Source organism: Hordeum vulgare, chromosome 2H (genome assembly GCF_904849725.1).
Source record: "Hordeum vulgare subsp. vulgare chromosome 2H, MorexV3_pseudomolecules_assembly, whole genome shotgun sequence".
Lineage (NCBI taxonomy): Eukaryota > Viridiplantae > Streptophyta > Magnoliopsida > Poales > Poaceae > Hordeum > Hordeum vulgare.
In genome coordinates, this window is record NC_058519.1 from 565,394,093 (window position 1) to 565,408,251 (window position 14,159).

At 42.7% G+C, this 14,159-nt stretch overlaps 1 protein-coding gene across 1 annotated transcript; it reads left to right on the forward strand.

The window, feature by feature from the left end:
• The first annotated feature begins 1,454 nt into the window (after positions 1-1,454).
• LOC123430559 (transcription factor TCP7-like) lies at positions 1,455-2,831 on the forward strand. The gene has a single exon (XM_045114418.1). It carries the CDS (start codon positions 1,714-1,716, stop codon positions 2,320-2,322), a length of 609 nt encoding a protein of 202 aa, XP_044970353.1. The 5' UTR covers positions 1,455-1,713; the 3' UTR covers positions 2,323-2,831.
• Positions 2,832-14,159: the final 11,328 nt, after the last annotated feature.

Below are 14,159 nucleotides of genomic sequence, written 5' to 3' on the forward strand. Positions count from 1 at the left end.
GCACAGTATGTATCGTATAGTAGTAGTGTCTTCAAGTTCGACTCGTAGTTTTCGTTACAATTCATTCGAATAAATTTAGGTGATTTTGGCAGAAATTTAGACGATTCCATTAAAATTTATACAAACTTAAAAAAATACATAAAAACATAAAAAACTACGCAGCCGTCGTCCTCGACCTACCGCTGATAGTCGTTCATGTCGAGGAGCTGATAGAAGGCGATGTAGCCGTCGTTACCGTCGTCATCGCCGTAGTCGCCGTCTTGCGCGCCGTCCTTCCGACAGCCTTGCCTGAATTACCGCTGCGGACGGAGGCGATCTAAGTCGGCGCCTCCTCGTCGCTATCGTCAAGGACGATGACGCCGCCCTCTTCGCGACCGTTGCGTCACACGTCGTTCTTCTCGGTGGCGAGCGGCGGCATCGTGCTGGAGGAGCGGGAGGAGGACGAGAACGAGGACCCCACCATTCTCCTCGGTAGCCACAAGCTGCCGCTCCGGCGCGAGAGTGACGACGTCGGTTACTCTAGCGACGGCTCGTTGTCACCCTCAATGTGCTCGAGGACGGCGTGCAGCGTGCGCCCGGGGGACGCCCCACCACTGATGACGGGCGTCGGAGTTGGGGCGCCCCCTTGGCGCCCGAAACCCGTTGGTGGAGGCGAGCTGGTCGGCGTGGCGACGCTGGAAGTATGCCATCCACACAGGCAGATTGTCTGTGGCGTACTTTTCTTCCTGCCGCACGTGCTCCGGCAAAGACGCCCGGATGCGTGCGATCTCGCCGCGGTGTTCCGCGACGGATGATGGAGGGGGACGGGGACTCCTCCGGCGCTCAATGTCAAGGCGCCCGGCATGCGCATGTTTGACTACGCCGGATAGTTGGCCTCGCGGAGGGCGTGCACCTCTCACTCGTGCAACGACTGACGGCCGAAGCTGTTGGCAGCCGCTCCGTCGCCGGGGAAACGCTCCGCCATGGACTCGGGAAGTTTTCGACGGTGGAGGCGAGAAAGATGGGAGAACGGGGTGGAGTGGCGAGTGTGCGACGAGCGGCGATGATGCATGGCTTTTTAAAACGGGGAAGGGGCGGGAGCGGTGTGCACCCGTGGTGGGAAAGGGCGGGATGTGCGACAGTGTGCCATCACTGCGCCGCCACATCTTGGTATCCGGCGAATTGAACCGGCCCGGGAGCCAAGGCGACGAAAAGGACGAACGTTCTCAGCAACGCCTAGTCTTGCTGACTCAACGGGTCCACGCGGTAAGGATTTGGCGCAGCTTGTTTTCACGTAAATTTTTTTCCGACACCGCGGCGCGTTGGGTTCGGCCTAGATCCGCCGACGTCAATTTTGATTCAAAACGACGAAAAACAAGGTCCTGAAACGCCACTGGACGAGTTTTTTAACACAGGCGACTAAAATAGATCTTGATGGGCTATTGGGGACGCGTGTAGAGATGCCCTAAGTATGAGCATTTTCCTGACATTCTACACTCTGAAATGCGTATGGCTTTGTAGTAGTAGTACACACTTCTGACGTATCAGAATTCAGAAGGCATGAAATGAATATACTAGAAAGAAAATGCACATGAAACTCCAGCCCCTTTATAAATTTGCACCCCACAGGGCCAGGGACCAAGCGGACAAGGCCCTATCCATCCATCCATCCCCATCACCTCCCCACACACCTGTGCGCCACCCGAACGAAAGCTAAGCCACCAGCAATCAGCCATGGCATCCCGCGACGCCGCCACCTTCCAGCTCTACCGGCCCATGGCAATGCCGACGGCGACGCCCATGTCCCAGACGATGGCAATGCCCGTCTTCTCGTCGGCCGAGGCCGCGGACGACGCCGTGGTGGCGGTGCCGGCGCCGAGAAAGGCCGGCGCGGCCAAGGGCGCCAAGGACCGGCACAGCAAGGTGAACGGGCGCGGGCGGCGCGTGCGCATGCCGATCGTGTGCGCGGCGCGCGTGTTCCAGCTCACCCGCGAGCTGGGGCTCAAGTCGGACGGGCAGACCGTGGAGTGGCTGCTCCGGCAGGCCGAGCCGTCCATCATGGCCGCCACCGGCTCCGGCACCACCCCCGCCGTCTTCTCCTGCTCCTCCGCGCCGTCCACCGCCGGCGTATCCCTCCTGGGGAAGCGCCCGCGGGAGGACCACGAGGCGGCGCCGTCCTTCTGGGAGGCGCTGCAGGCCCGGCCCGTGCCCTGGGGCCTCTCCCCGTCGCTGGAGGCGCAGGCGTACGCGTCGTCGGTGGCGCAGGGACACCACCACCACCTGAACCTGCTCTCCGCGCTCTCCGGCGCCTCCAGGCGACCAGCGGAGGAGGAGTCCCGGTGACCGCCGCTGCCGACTCCCTACGTGATCGCATGCGCTGACCTGCCCGTGCCCTGCTGCCTAATTCTTGGAACCAAGCCAAGCCAGGAGTTCCTGCTGGCTTGCTGCTGTGTGGTGTGGCTTGCCCTACGTACTTTCGCATTTTCCTTTTGCTTCCTTTCTCCTTTGCGTGCACTGTGTGTTTTCTTTTGCGTGGATTTTTGGCCTGGGGAAGAAAGAATTAATCGAGGATCTGAGCAGCATCAGAGATTCCAAGGCAGCAAAGCAACTGTTGACACAGGTCTGCTACCAGATCTTACTTCTACTACTCCATCTCGTCAGACTTGTGATTGTGCTTGTTGCTGCTAGTTGTTACTACAGTGTATTACGCCACTGCCACGGCCCTGCCATTGCCTGCTGGTTGCTGTGAGTGACGATCGATCTAACACAGTGCCACTCTTGTACCGCTCGATTCTTGTTTTGCTTCAATGGCAGCCCCTCTATCAGTACGCAGTATCGTTTTGCTGATGCAAGGCTCTCTCTCTCTCTCTCCGGTGTGTGTGTGATTGGCGTCTGCGGCTACAGTCGAAACGATGATGAAATGACATGGCAGGGCTGCGAAACAATGATTTAGTTCATGTTTAGCAGATTTACTTTAATCGTGGGTCGTCGCTTTTATCTCTGCAATACTGCTGCTGGGGGCAAAAGCTGCTGCTGCTGCTGCTAACGGCCTCTGCCACTTTGCCCTGGTGAAAGGCTCGGGCTGTTTTCCCCGGCCATTATTGGTGCCAAGCTGTAAGCCATTTGGCCGGGCAGGGAAGAGAGCTGCCCTACCTCGCCTGACGGAATGCAGATCTCTGCGCCCCTGCGCCCCCCAACGGCTTACGTTGGCGATGCGATGCGATGCTCGCAGATTTTAAGTGCTCCACGTTACGGACGGAGCACAGTAGTAGCGTATGCAGCATTGTGAAAAAACATGTTTTTCCTGCGGCTGAAGAGGCATCCTCTGTGACTGTGAGGCTGCTCGCACCAACCTGCCTGTCCTTGGCGTCCGGGCTGGTTGGTGGCGGCCAGCTGCAAGGCAATGCTGCATGCCTCTGAACTGAGGTCTCTGGGAATGGATGGATATGCCGGTGACTTATTACGGCTGTTCTTATTTTGGAAGGGCTGGTGACTTGGTGTTGGTACACTCCTTGGTCGTTGGACAACCGCATGCCATTGCCAGCCATGCCGGGAACTTCTCGCTGGGTTTGGGCAAAGAAAGATCGGCAACATCTGTTGCTTTCGTGCACTGTTTTTCGTTCTTCTTTAAGCAAACTTTCGTGCAGTGTTGTGTGCGGGACTTGCCGATGGGAGGTGACATTAGTGAAGAGCGCGCTCAGCTTGCATCGATATTAACGTACGCCTCTACTTAAGGGCAGAGGTTCATGGCGCAAATATGTTCTCTCGGAGCAGGAGATATAGTATATAGTATAATAAAGGTTTTCTGGTTCAGATGACACCAAGAGGGGATAGCTCAGTTGGGAGAGCGTCAGACTGAAGATCTGAAGGTCGCGTGTTCGATCCACGCTCACCGCAAATCTCTTTTTTTTTAAAAAAAAAAATCGGATCTTCTTCAGTTGCTGTGAGTACAAGAATTTTTCTTTTAATAAATTTTAACAATCCGGATCTGCTTCAAATACGGGAACTACAACATTTTTTTTGAAAAAAATCGGATCTTCTTCAGGTGCTGTGAGTACAAGAAATTTTCTTTTAAATAATTTTTAACAATTCGGATCTGCTTCAAATACAGGAAGTACAACAAATAAGGAATACGTAATAAATGTTTTTTGCGTGGTCTGGATAAAAAACGGGCCTAGACACGTGATTTTGTGTGTGTACGAGGTCAGTGTAAAGAAAAATAGTATATTCTGTGCCACACTATAAAGAACTGTGACTGTTTTTCTTTACAGGGACAATATAAATTCATTTCAATCAAGGTGGTTCATTACAATCATCTTCGCTAAGAGTGTCAATCTTGTCACGCTCACCGCAATGCTCTTTTATTTTTTATATTTTTTTAAATCGGATCTTGTTCAGGTGTTGTGAGTACAACAAATTTTCTTTTAAATAATTTTTAACAATTCGGATCAGCTTCAAATACGGGGAGTACAACCAATAAAAAGTACGTAATATTTTTTTTCCGCATGGTCAGGATTAAAAAAGGGTCCTAGACATGTGATTTTGTGTGTGTATGAGGTCAATGTAAAGAAATATAGTATAGGGCACAATAATCTTTTTCTAGGCCACACTATAAAGAATTGTGACTTTTTTAATGGGGAAAACATAAATTCATTTCAATCAAGGTGGTTCATTACAATCATCTTGGCTAAGAATGTCAATCTTGTCTCGGTGATGGCGCCATGCGAGTAGATGATCTACCCATCTGCGCTAAAACATGAGCTATATTATTTTGGCTTCTTCTAATATATGCTATTTCCCCTTCCTCAACTAAAACAACCATGATGGTCTCTTTGACGTGTCATCCGTAAACATTTGAGCAGCCACATAACAGTCCGTCGACAAAAGGCTATGTGCTCCACTTCAAGGTGAGTGCAATGCCTTCTACACATAGTGAAACTTCCTCTTCAAAGGCGCTAGAACATGTATGCAGAAAATGACATGATGTAAAGATGATATGTCCTTCATGGTTTCGCAGTATCATATCGGCTCCTTCCTAAACGCGTCATGTGTATTCAACTTGTACCAGCCCGCCAACTGTCGGTTCCATCTCCTCGCAAAACCCTATTTCATTTCTTGCACTCAATCTTGTACCGGAACCTCAAATTGATACCTAGGGTGTGTCTAATAGTATTGATTACATCTTGTAGTTGATGCTTTATGGTTTACTTGGTGAAAGATCATATGTTCAGATCCATTATGCTATTCAATACCTCTCTGGTCATGAACATGTTTATCACTTGTGGGTAGTTACTTTTGTTCTTGAGGCCACGGGAGAAATCATGTTGTAAGTAGTCATGTGAAGTTAATATTTTGTTCGGTATTTTGATGATATGAATGTTGTGATTTCTTTAGTGGTGTTATGTGAACGTCGACTATATAACACTTCACCATATTTCGGGCCTAAGGGAATGCATTGTGGAGTAGTAATTAGAGGGTGGGTTACAAGAGTGAAAGAAGCTTAGAACCCAGTCTATGCACTACTTCATAAGGGGCTGATTTGGATCCCTATGTTTAATGCTATGGTTAGAATTTATTATAAATACTTTTCTCGTAGTTGCGGGTGCTTGCGGAAGGGTTAATCATAAGTGAGAGGTTTGTTCAAGTAAGAACATGACCCAAGCACCGGTCCACCCACATATCAAATTATCAAAATACCGAACGCGAATTAACCCAACATGACAAAAGTGACTAGATGAAATTCCCATGTGCCCTCAAGAACACTTTGCCTATTATAAGAAATTGTTCTGGCCTGTCCTTTGCCACAAAAGGATTGGGCTACCTTTCTGGACCTATTGTTACTATTGCTACTTGTCACTTGTTACAATTATCTTGCTATCAAACAACTTGTTACCACTATTTCATTGCTTACAGAAATTACTTTGCCAAAAATCGCTTGTTATTTCCTTCCGCTCCTCATTGGGTTCGACACTCTTACTTATCAAAAGGACTAATATTGACCCCTTATACTTGTGGGTCATCAAGACTCTTTTCTGGCACCGTTGTCGGGGAGTGAAGCGCCTTTGGTAAGGGAAAATTTATATTACGTGCGGAAATTTACTGTTACTTGTCACTATGGAAAGTAATCCTTTGAGGGGCTTGTTCGGGGTATCTTCACCTCGAATGGAAACACCAAGGGTTGTCTATCAACCTGCTGCACTTACTGAAAATGTTCATTATGAAATTCCTTCGGGTATGATAGAGAAACTGCTCGCTAATCCTTATGCAGGAGATGGAACGGAACATCCCGATATGCACCTAATCTATGTGAATGAAGTTTGTGGATTATTTTAGCTTGTAGGTTTTTCCGGAGATGAAGTGAAGAAGAAGGTTTTCCCTTTATCTTTGGGGGAGGCATTGACATGGTATAGGCTATGTGATGATACAAGGTCTTGGAACTGGAATCGATTGCAATTGGAGTTTCACCAAAACATCTATCATATGCATCTTGTTCATCATGATAGGAGTTTTATCTATATTTTTGGCATCATGAAGGATAAAGTATCGCTCTAGCTTGGGGAAGATTGAAATCAATGTTATATTAATTCCCCAATCTTGAGCTCTCGAGATAAATTATTGTTCAGAATTTTTATGCTCGGCTTTCTCGTAATGATCAAACCATGATCGGTACTTCTTTCTCTGGTTCTTTTATGAAGAAGACTATTGAATTCAGGTAGGATCTTTTAGAAAGAGTTAAATATATCTCTGAAGATTGGGAGCTCGATGAAGGTAAAGAGTCAGGTATAAAACCTAAGTTTGATTATGTTAAATCTTTTATGAATACAGATGTTTTCAATGATTTTAGCACTAAGTATGGACTTGACTTGAGATAGTAGCCTCATTTTGTGAAACCTTTGCTGCTCATGTTGATCTCCCTAGAGAGAAATGGTTTAGTTAGATATCATCTACCAATTAAATAAAAATTGAAGAACCAATCAAAGTTGAAGCTGAAACTATTATTTACAATGTTGACCGAGTTGTGCCTACTCCTTACATTGATAAACCACCTTTCCCTGTTAGGATAAAGGAGCATGCTAAAGCTTCAACTATGGTTAATAAAAGTTATGTGAGAATAACCAAACCCTGTGAGCAAATTAAGGTAGAACCTAGTACCGCTATGGTTAAAGATCTCTTGGTAGACAATATTGATGGGCATGTTATTTATTTCGGTAATGAAGCTGCTAGAATTGCCAAACGTGATCCATGTCATTTTAGTCAAAATAGGATACCAATGTTTTCATGGTTTATGTGATATGGGTGCTAGTGTTAGTGCTATCCCTTTAACCTTATAGCAATAAATTATGCATGAGATAACACGTGGTGAGATAGAAGACATAGATGTTACTATTAAACTTTCTAATAGAGACACCATGACACCACTTGGGATTGTTAGAGATGTTGAAGTGTTGTGTGGAAAAGTAAAATACCCAACTGATTTTTTAGTAGTTGGCTCACCAAAAGATAATTTTTGTCCCATAATATTTGGTAGACCCTTCATGAACACAGTCAATGCTCAAATAGATTGCAAAAAGGAAACAATCAGTGCCAATTTTGGTGGTGCGTCTCATGAGTTTCACTTCTCCAAGTTTACTAAACAACCCCATGACAAAGTATTGCCTAGTAAAGATGAAGTAATTGGTCTTTCTTCTCTTTCCATTCCTCCTACGGATCCATTAGAACAATATTTGCTATACCATGAAAATGATATGCATATGCATGAAAGAAATGAAATAGATAATATGTTCTTTGAGCAAAAACCTATCCTTAAATACAACTTGCCTGTTAAAACTCTTGGAGGTCCTCCTCCACCCAGAGGTAATCCTGTGTTTGAATTAAAGAAATTACCTAACACTATGAAATATATTTATCTTGATGAAAAGGATATATATCATATTATTATCAGTGCTAACCTTACAGAGCATGAACAAGAATGATTATTAAAAACTTTAAGGAAGCACCGAGCTGCTATTGCGTATACTCTTGATGATCTTAAGGGCATTAGTCCCACTCTCTGTCAGCACAAGATTAATATGGAACTAGATGCTAAACCTGTTGTTGGTCACCATTGAAGACTAATTCCCAAAATGAAAGAAGTGGTGAGAAATTAAATATTAAAGCTTGTGGAAGCAGGTATAATTTATCCCATAGCTGATAGTAGGTGGGTAAGTCCCGTTCATCGTGTACCTAAGAAAGGATGTATTACTTTTGTTCCTAATGATAAAAATGAACTCATTCCACAAAGAACTGTGAGTGGCTATAGAATGGTAATTGATTTTAGAAAATTAAACAAATCTACTAGAAAATATCATTATCCTTTACCATTCATAGACTAAATTCTAGAATGATTATCGAAGCACACACATTTTTTCTTTTTGGATGGTTATTCTCGTTTCTCTCAAATACCTGTGTCACAACATGATCAAGAGAAAACCACCTTTAGTTGTCTTTTTAGAACCTATGCTTATAGACGTATGCATTTTGGATTATGCAATGCACCCGCTACCTTTCAAAGATGTATGACTGTTATATTCTCTATTTTTGTGAAAAGATTGTTGAGGTCTTCATGGATGTTTTTTCCATTTACGAAACTTCTTTTGATGATTGCTTAAGTAAACTTGATCGAGTTTTGCAGATATGTGAGCAAACTAACATTGTCTTGAATTGGGAGAAGTGCCACTTGAACGGGGTATTGAGGTGGATAAGGCTAAAGTTGGTGCAATTGAGAAGATGCCATGAACAAAACATGTTAAAGGTATCTGTAGTTTCCTTGGTTATGCTGGTTTCTATAGGAGGTTTATTAAAGACTTCTCTAAAATATCTAGGCCTCTTAATAATTTATTACAAAAGGATGTTCTTTTCGTTTTTGATGATGATTGTGTAAAAGCCTTTGAAACACTTTAGAAAGCCTTAACTTCCACATCCATTGTTCAACCACCCGATTGGAACTTGCCTTTTGAAATTATGTGTGATGCTAGTGATTATGTTGTTGGTGATGTTCTAGGACAAAGAGTTGATAAGAAATTAAATGTCATTCATTATGCTAGTAAAACTCTAGACAGTGCCGAGAGGAATTATGCTACTACTGAAAAAACAATTCTTAGCAGCTGTATTTTCTTGTGATAAATTTAGATCTTACATTGTTGATTCTAAAGTAATTGTTCACACTGATCATGTTGCTATTAATCTGATGGAAAAGAAAGATGTTAAGCCTAGACTTATTAGGTGGGTTCTCTTGCTACAAGAATTTGATTTGCATAGCATTGATAGGAAAGGAGTTGAGAACCCCGTAGCTGAGAACTTGTCTAGGTTAGAAAATGTTCTTGATGACCCACTACCCATTGGTGATAAGTTTCCTGATGAACTGTGGTCAGTGTTTCTCATAATACACCGTGGTTTGCTCATTATGCTAATTACATTGTTGCTAAATACATACCACCTAGTTTCATCTATCAACAAAAGAAAAAAAATCTTCTTTGATTTAAGACACTACTTTTGGGATGGCCCACATCTTTATAAAGAGGGGGTAGATGGTATTATTAGATGTTGTGTACGTGGGCATGAATAGGAACAAATACTTTGGAAGTGTCACTCCGAGGCTTATGGAGGATACCATACGGAAGATAGAACTGCACACAAGGTATTATAGTGTGGATTTTATTGGCCTACTCTTTTCAAAGATGCTCGTAAGTTTGTCCTCTCTTATGATGAATGTCAAAGAATTGGTAATATTTGTAGATGTCGGGAAATGCCTATGAATTATTCACTTGTTTCTGAACCATTCGATGTTTGGGGATTTGATTATATGCGAACTTTTCCTTCCTCCAATGGGTATACACACATTTTGGTTCCTGTTGATTATGTCACTAAATGGGTAGAAGCTATTCCAACCAGTAGTGCTGATCATAACACCCTTATTAAGATGCTTAAGGAAGTTATTTTCCCACATTTTGGAGTCCCTAAATATTTAATGACTGATGGTGGTTCACATTTTATTCATGGTGCTTTTCGTAAGCTGCTTGCTAGATATTACGTTAACCATAGAATTGAATCTCCCTATCATCCTGAGTCTAGTGGTCAAGTAGAATTAACCAATAGAGAAATAAAACTAATATTGAAAAATACTGTCAATAGGTCCCGAAAGAATTGGTCTTAGAAATTAGATGATGCATTGAAGGCCTATAGAACAGCTCATAAGTATCCTATGAGTATGTTTCCTTATAAAATTGTTTATGGGAAAGCATGTCATTTACCTCTTGATTTAGAACATAAAGCTTATTGGGCAATTAAGGAACTCAACTATGATTTCAAACTTGCTGGTGAAAAAAAGGTTATTTGATATTAGCTATTAGATGAATGGAGAACCCAAGCTTATGAAAATGCCAAACTATTCAAAGAAAAAGTTATAAGATGGCATGACAAAAGAATCCAAAAGCGAGAGTTCGAAGTTGGTGAATATGTTCTATTGTACAATTCTCGTGTTAGATTCTTTGCAGGAAAACTTCTATCCAAATGTGAAGGAGCATATATCATCGAAGAAGTTTATCGGTGTGGAGGTATTAAGATCAATAATCCCGAAGGCACTAACCCAAAGGCGGTCAATGGAAAAAGAATAAAGCACTATATCTCAGGTCAACAATTAATGTTGAAACAAATATTATCCAAACCATGGTATTAGAGGAGCACATTAGGGAGACCTTCCAGAACACTCCAGAACCCTTAAAAGGAAGAGGTATATGATACGATAAGTAAACGGGCTCAGAAAAATCCGCAAAAATAATTTCTCGTAGTTTTGAAATTTTAGAAAATTTAGGAAACTCAGAAACACACAGGAAGGCAACCGAGGTGTCCACTAGACACCAGGGCGCGCCAGGCCCCCTGGCACGGTCTGATGTCTAGTTGGGCCCTCGGGTACCTTCGTGGCTCCGTTTTCTTGTGGATCACGTATTCCCTTATATAAAAATTCTCTATATATATATCGTCAAATGATCTAACCCCAGTACCATAGAGAAATATATGTTCTTGTTTTGAGTTGTTTTTCGTGGTAGATCTGAAATTATGTCGTCTCAAGACTCAGAGGGAGAGAGCTACATCGCAGATTTCGTTGCAAACCCTAAGGTGTACGGAGAGGTGGATCACTATGGCTGGACTACGAAGGAGGAGGAAGACGAGGATATGAAGGAAGCAAAGGGGGATAGCTCCGAGGAACAGGAACACCCATTGCCTCAACCCAAAGATATTCACGTGGAATTCAAGAAGTCAAGCCTCCCCAACAAGTACAAACCTAAGGTCCAATTTATGCGTTCCTGTTTTCTGCATGAGAGCAAAGCGGCATTATGTGAGAAGATATTAAATCTAGAGCTGGAGAACGAGGGTCCGAGGGAAGATAATTTCAGCCTCAGACGCAAGTTGGAGAAGAAAAATTCACCACCTCCATCTTCATCACCAAAGGAGACTTGAGATCACGGGTATGGGCACTCCCCTTGGCTTGTGCTAAGCTTGGGGGAGGCGCCCCGGTATAGTATCACCATCACCCTTCTTTATCTTTATCCATCCTAGTTTGATCTTTAGCTGTTCTAAAATTTAGTCAAATAAAAGTTTAGTTCAATCTTTTTCTTTTTAGTGCTAGTTTCATGATCTATCTATCTATATATGTAATCGAGTGGGAGATATATAACAAAGTTTAGTTTGAGTTTTGCTTCTCTACTTTCTTGCTACAATCAAAATAAATAAAAATAATGAGAAAGGTCATATGCCAATCTTATAGTAAGTAGTGACATGACATAAGGAAAGTATAAGTGGTAACATTTGTTGAAGATTGACAAACATAGCATTGATCGGTGATGCAACATTTGAAATAATTAATAAGGGAGAGAAGATTTACATGAAAATACACTATCCTTGACATCTTTTTTGATTGTGAGCCCCCCATTAATTATAATATGCCAAAATTGTTGACATTGGACAAGGAAGAGAACGTAATGATTTATGCTTGTTCACATTCACATAGAAGTTATATTGTTATAGATCCTCTAACATGTGGTGCTTGCTCAATACTTTTGCTAGCCAAAAACTCCGCACTAAGTAGAGATACTACTTGTGCGTCCAAAACCTTAAACCCAAACCCATGTTTCAAGAGTCCACCACACCTACCTATGGATTTAGTAAGATCCTTCAAGTAAGTTGTCATCGGTGCACAAAGCAATAAAAATTTCTTATAAACATGTTTGATCATTTAGAGCAAGGTAAATTAAGCATTGTAGAAACTTGTGATGGCGATAATAAAAGTGACGGACTGCATAATAAAGGTTGCCATCACAAGGGGCAATATAACGTAATGTTCCTTTGCACTAAGAGATTTAGCATACAACCAAAAAGAGCATGACAACCTCTTCTTCCCTCTATGAAGGGCCTATGTTTTACATTTATGTATTTACTTTTGTGCCAGAGTCAAAGTATTTTCCTCTACTTCCTTTATCTTCTCTTTGGCAAGCATCATGTGGTGTGGGAAAATCTAAACATATGTATCCAGCTGAATGTGGGTGGCCATGAGTTATTATTGTTGACATCACCCTTGAGGTGAATACATTGGGAGCCAACACTTTAAGCTCCTATATTTCTATGTGTCTGGTTGAAACCTTTTGCTCATATGAATGCGGTGAGTGTTAGCAATCATAGAAGACTAAATGATGGTTGAGTATGTAGACTTGCTTAAAAGCTACGACATGTGACCCTTCTTGAAAATATAATGAATTGTGTTGCAAAGTTGACTGAGAACATAATTTGTTAGTTTTTAATAGATTTTATGCTTCATACTTCAATGTTGTGATGAATTGCTACTTGTTTATAATAAGCCTTTATGATAAAAGTTATATGATGAAAATGATGTGATGAAGTATCTTATAAAGTTTTATTTGTTGTTATAATAATGAGAATGATGTTGCTATGTTCGTATTTTCTTTTTATCGACACCTCTCTCTCAAAGCATGTGGTCATGATTTTCTCTATCGGCTTTCGCTTGAGGACGAGCGAGACCTAAGCTTGGGGGAGTTGATACGTCCATTTTGCATCATGTTTTTTACTGTTATTTATAGTGTTTTATGCATTTTGCCACTTGGTGGAGTAATTCTAATGCCTTTTCTATCACAATATGCAAGGTTTACATCAAGTGGGAGAATGCCGACATATGGAATTCTAGACCTGAAAAAGTGTTGTAAATATGCTCTAGAAGCATTAATAAATTGGTTATAGATGACGAGTTGATGGATATACTTCTCGCGCCTCGTTGGTTACCCCAAGTGGAAGGTGGAGATGTAGTGAGCGGCAGATTTCCCTTACACGGGTGTGTAAGGTTTATCGAACCAGGAGGACTCTAAGGATCAACAAGTATGTGTCCGCTGCTCTGGCGCTAGCACAAGACGTGGACCTGCACACACAACAAATAACTTTGCCCCCAACGAGTTCAAAGAGGTTGTCAATCTCTTCAGCCTTGTAGTTTGCAAAGTATCAAAACACAAGCGAGAATAGTGATAGTGTTTGCAACGGAAAAGTAAATAAAAACAGTAAATGATGGAGGTGTAAACAATGGTGGAAATATGGACGTGGGTCACATGATGTTCACTAGCGATGTCTCTCTCCCAAAAGACGATAAACAACTATGCTGGGTAAACAAATTACAGCTGGGCAATTAACAGAATTATAAACGCACTACAACGCTAATCATGCTACAAGAAAGTTAGAGGATCAAAAGTAATGGGCAGTACACCAAGACAAGTAGACCGTTTATCCATCAGTATCTACTCTCTAATCATACACCTTGAGATATCTATCCAGAACATCTCGCTGGTATTAAGTTGCGAGCCCCACCCAGAGTGTAAACTCAAAGCAACAGACAACTACATCAATGGACTTTGCGTAAGGTAAACAATCCTTGCAACCGTGGTCACAAGCACCGTTGTTTTCTCCCTGGTGGGAGCAGCACATCTCCTAGTCTCATGTTTCTGTCACTCAAGCTAGACATCAGGGGCATGAACCCACAATCATGCATAACGCTCCCTCTTGGAGTTACAATCTACTACTCGGCCAAAGCAATAAAAAGCAACGGACAACATGCATGAATTACTCAAGAACGTAATATAAAAGGA